This window comes from Pristiophorus japonicus, chromosome 19 (genome assembly GCF_044704955.1).
Source record: "Pristiophorus japonicus isolate sPriJap1 chromosome 19, sPriJap1.hap1, whole genome shotgun sequence".
Classification (NCBI taxonomy): Eukaryota; Metazoa; Chordata; class Chondrichthyes; family Pristiophoridae; genus Pristiophorus; species Pristiophorus japonicus.
The window spans coordinates 48,001,469-48,006,701 of record NC_091995.1 but is presented as its reverse complement, the minus strand read 5'-3'; the positions used below and the strand labels follow the sequence as shown (position 1 = coordinate 48,006,701).

Below are 5,233 nucleotides of genomic sequence, written 5' to 3'. Positions count from 1 at the left end.
TAGTGTGCTGACAGGGATTGAGAACTGGTTGTCAGACAGGAAGCAAAGAGTAGGAGTAAATGGGGACTTTTCAGAATGGCAGGCAGTGACTAGTGGGGTACCGCAAGGTTCTGTGCTGGGGCCCCAGCTGTTTACACTGTACATTAATGATTTAGACGAGGGGATTAAATGTAGTATCTCCAAATTTGCGGATGACACTAAGTTGGGTGGCAGTGTGAGCTGCGAGGAGGATGCCATGAGGCTGCAGAGTGGCTTGGATAGGTTAGGTGAGTGGGCAAATGCATGGCAGATGAAGTATAATGTGGATAAATGTGAGGTTATCCACTTTGGTGGTAAAAACAGAGAGACAGACTATTATCTGAATGGTGACAGATTAGGAAAAGGGGAGGTGCAAAGAGACCTGGGCGTCATGGTACATCAGTCATTGAAGGTTGGCATGCAGGTACAGCAGGCGGTTAAGAAAGCAAATGGCATGTTGGCCTTCATAGCGAGGGGATTTGAGTACAGGGGCAGGAGGTGTTGCTACAGTTGTACAGGGCCTTGGTGAGGCCACACCTGGAGTATTGTGTACAATTTTGGTCTCCTAACTTGAGGAAGGACATTCTTGCTATTGAGGGAGTGCAGCGAAGATTCACCAGACTGATTCCCGGGATGGTGGGACTGACCTATCAAGAAAGACTGGATCAACTGGGCTTGTATTCACTGGAGTTCAGAAGAATGAGAGGAGACCTCATAGAAACGTTTAAAATTCTGACGGGTTTAGACAGGTTAGATGCAGGAAGAATGTTCCCAATGTTGGGGAAGTCCAGAACCAGGGGTCACCATCTGAGGATAAGGGGTAAGCCATTTAGGACCGAGATGAGGAGAGACTTCTTCATCCAGAGAGTGGTGAACCTGTAGAATTCTCTGCCACAGAAAGTGGTTGGGGCCAATTCACTAAATATATTCAAAAGAGAGTTAGATGAAGTCCTTACTATTCGGGGGATCAAGGGGTATGGCGAGAAAGCAGGAAGGGGGTACTGAAGTTTCATGTTCAGCCATGAACTCATTGAATGGCGGTGCAGGCTAGAAGGGCTGAATGGCTTGCTCCTGCACCTATTTTCTATGTTTCTAGGTTTCTATGTTTCTAAACTTGACCCCATGATTTGGACTTTTCTCCTCCTGTGGTTTTAATCCCCACTCGTTTCCCCATCCTCCTCGAAGGAATAGGAGACCATTCAGCCCCTTGAAACTGCTACATAGGAACAGGAGGCCCTCTAGCCCCTCGAGGAAGAGGCCATTCAGATTCTGGACTGCTACACAGGAATTGGCCATTAAGCTGAATCCGCTTCCTCTGTCCAACCCAGGGATGGAGCCTGGGCCTTTCTTGCTCTGTGTGTGTGTGGGGCTCAGTACCTCACCAGGTGTGACACACTAACTGAGCACAGGCCGGGTATGGAGCCTGGGTCTTTCCTGCTCTGTGTGTGAGGGGGAGACTCGGTACCTCACCACGTGTGACCCATTAACTCAGCACAGGCCGGGGACGGAGCCTGGGCCTTTCCTGCTCTGTGTGGGAGAGACTCGGTACCTCACCGGGTGTGACCCACTAACTCAGCACAGGCCGGGTATAGAGCCTGGGCCTTTCCTGCTCTGTGTCGGGGAGACTCGGTACCTCACTGGGTATGATCCACTAACTCTGCACAGGCCGGGTATGGAGCCTGGGCCTTTCTTGCTGTGGGAGGGGGGCAGAACGTTCTACACACTTTAGCGCTGCGCACCATTACTGCTGACCTGAGCAAGTAACTCCAGCATCCTGGCTGTGCGTACAGTTGCTGATATTCCGCTGGTCTGTCGGGCACTCATTGATGGTCGCCTCCATCCCAACACACCCCATATTATCCAGCCAGATGGGGTCTACCCCTGGGGCGAAGCCGGTTCTCATGGATACGGCAGCCCCATACTTGAGCTGCCTGGAGACAATCGAGGCATCCAGAATGTCCCAGTTATGATCACAAACCGTGCCCCAGGTGGAATTGTTGTACACCTCGACTCTCCCCGAACACGAGTCAGGACCTCCTCGCAGTCTGGGATGCACCGGACCTGGAAAAGGACCAAAGCAAATCTTAAATTGTGAGCTGGTGCCCCAATGTACTGACAGCAGTCATCACACCCCGAATACCGCTCCGATAATGTGGTGTCCTGAACACTTCTCTCCCATTCCTGGGTTCGAATACCCCTCCTATAATGTGTCCAGAACTCTACCCTCCCATTCCTGGGCCAGAATACCCCTCCTATAATGTGACCAGAACTCTACCCTCCCATTCCTGGTCCCGAATACCTCTCCTATAATGTGACCAGAACTCTACCCTCCCATTCCTGAGCCCGAATACCCCTCCTATAATGTGTCCAGAACGCTACCCTCCCATTCCTGGGCCTGAATACCCCTCCTATAATGTGTCCATGAATATTCAATGTTCCCATTCTCTGTTATTTGACCAAGTAGGGAGTCTGATCTTGTGCTTACCTGAACGCACACACGTGCACATCTGCACACACAGACAAGCACCTCTGCACACAATACACATGTGCAAATCTGCACACACGTGCACATCTGCACACCCACTTACAAACACACAAGCACATCTGCACACCCACACCAGTACAACTGTACACCCAGACAGACACACAAGCACATATGCACACATCTACACAGTAACAACACCACATTTGCTGTGACAAGCACAAACAGTAACACACAAACATACACTCACACACCTCCATACTTTCCAACACAGGTCACTGGACAGTGATCAGGAGCCTGGCTGATCAAGAACCCTGGCTGATTTTTCCCACTCCCCAACCCAGGAGGTAGTGTGGCCCAATTGTTGACCTGTTACCACCCACACTGGCTGGAATCAGCTCATGCAGCACAGGCTGGGACTGGAGCCTGGGCTTTTCCTGCTGTGTGTGTGGGATATGTACCACACTGGGTGAGTTCGGCTAACTCCACACAGGCCAGGACTCGCTCACTCACCAAATACTGCCCAACTGGGAGATCTGCCGGTGCCTATTCTCACCGGGTTAGCGCACTATTACCTGAGCACTGAACTCCAGCATCGTCGCTGTGCCGACAGTTATGTTCGCCCCACGGTGACACGACACATCGATCGAGGCTTGACTCAGTCCCGTCGCAGAGTACGTCATCTAACCAGATTGGGCCGCTGGTCTTCCCAAAGGAGGTTCCGGTGGTGGCTGAAATCACCCTCCCACAGTTGAGCTGCCGGCACACGACCTGCGCGTCGTGCAGGTCCCAGTAATCACTGCAAACCATTCCCCAGACAGACTGGTGAAGGATCTCCACTCCCCCACGACACATGTCGTCTCCATCTTCCAGTCTCACCAACCCCCCTCCTGGAACACAAGCAACACAAAGAGGCTCATCACCTTCCAGCCTCCAATTCCAACCATCTCCTAGGAGTCAGCCATACGTCGGTGCCTCGCCTCTGGATCAGGAGGTTGTGGGCTCGAGCCCCACTGCAGAGCCTTGAGCACAAAATCCAGGCTGACACTCCCAGTGCCACTACTGAGGGAGCGCTATGCTGTTGGAGGGGCAGTACTGTGGAAGTGCTGCACTGCCGGAGGGGCAGTACTGGGGGAGTGCTGCACTGTCGGAGGGGCAGTACTGAAGGAGCGCTGCACTGTCGGAGGGGCAGTACTGAGGGAGCACTGCACTGTCGGAGGGGCAGTACTGAGGGAGCGCTGCACTATCGGAGGTGCAATACTGAGGGAGCGCTGCACTGTCGAAGGGGCAGTACTGAGGGAGTACTGCACTATCGGAGCGGCAGTACTGAGGGAGCGCTGCACTATCGGAGGGGCAGTACTGAGGGAGCGCTGCACTGTTGAGAGAGGCAATACTGGGGAAGAGCTGCACTGTCGGAGGTGCAGTACTGAGGGAGTGCTGCACTATCGGAGGGGCAGTACTGAGGGAGAGCTGCACTGTTGAGAGAGGCAGTACTGGGGGAGAGCTGCACTGTCGCAGGGGCAGTACTCAGGGAGCGCTGCACTGTCAGAGGTGCAGTACTGAGGGAGTGCTGTACTGTCAGAGGGGCAGTACCGATGGAGCACTGTCCTGATGAAGACAAGAATCTTACAGCCCAAGGAGGTTACAGAGATAGGGAATGTGCGAGGGCTATGGAGGGATTTGAAGAGCAGGATGAGAATTGTAGGGCTGGAGGAAGTTACAGAGATAGGGAGAGGCGATTGTCATGGGGGGATTTGAACATGAGGATGAGCATTTTAAATTGAGGGGTTGCTGGACCGGTGGCCAATGTAGGTCAGCGAGCTCAGGGTGCGACGGGTGAACAAGACTTGGTGTGAGAGATGTGGAACAGCCGGTTGCGTTATTACAAGTGTAATAAAAGCTTCTAACTCACCCGAGCAGATGACCCCAGCGTGCTGACCACAGGGACTGCTGTTGGCACCGAGCGGGTTGGAGAGGCATCGGTCCAGGGAGCGCTCCGTCCCGTCACACCCGACACCACTTAGCAGGACCTCCCCGCTCCCTTGGCCGAGGTAGACCCCGGTTACCGACTCGGCCTTCCAGTAGTTCAGCTGCTTGCACACGATGTCCCCGTCGTTGAGGTCCCAGCCCTCGGAGCAGACGGTCCCCCAGGTGGACTTGTGAAAGATCTCCACTCTCCCCGAGCACATGTTGTTCCCGTCTGTCAGTCTGACCGGGAAAGGACCTTTCAGGGACAACATAAAATTTGGGCCTTTCTGCTACTGTGATTTTAATCCCCACTCGTTTCCCCTCACTCCTCAAACAACAGGAGGAGGACAATCAGCCCCTCGAACATGTTACATAGGAATAGGAGGAGGCCATCCAGCCCCTCGAATGATCAGCTAACTCAGCACAGGCCGGAGTTATTTCATAACTCTCAAGAAAAATATATTCCAGTGAGGAGGAAAGGGTGTAAAAGAAAAGATAGCCATCCGTGGCTAACTAAAGAAATAAAGGACGGTATCCAATTAAAAACAAGGGCATACAAAGTGGCCAAAACTAGTGGGAGGACAGAGATTGGGAAGCTTTTAAAAGTCAGCAAAGAATGACTAAAAAAATGATTAAGAAAGGGAAGATAGACTATGAAAGTAAACTAGCACAAAATATAAAAAGATAGAAACATAAAAAATAGGTGCAGGAGTAGGCCATTCGGCCCTTCGAGCCTGCACCACCATTCAATATGATGATGGCTGA

The 5,233-nt window shown here is 52.5% G+C and overlaps 1 protein-coding gene across 1 annotated transcript; it reads right to left on the bottom strand.

Annotated features, from left to right (window-relative positions):
- Positions 1–1,759: 1,759 nt before the first annotated feature.
- On the bottom strand, positions 1,760–4,689 carry LOC139230210 (scavenger receptor cysteine-rich domain-containing group B protein-like). The gene is made up of 3 exons (XM_070862047.1): positions 4,413–4,689; positions 3,076–3,390; positions 1,760–2,079 (listed from the first exon to the last, which is right to left on the bottom strand). The coding sequence occupies exons 1-3, from the start codon at positions 4,687–4,689 to the stop codon at positions 1,760–1,762; spliced, it is 912 nt and encodes a 303-aa protein (XP_070718148.1).
- Between the last annotated feature and the right edge of the window lie 544 nt (positions 4,690–5,233).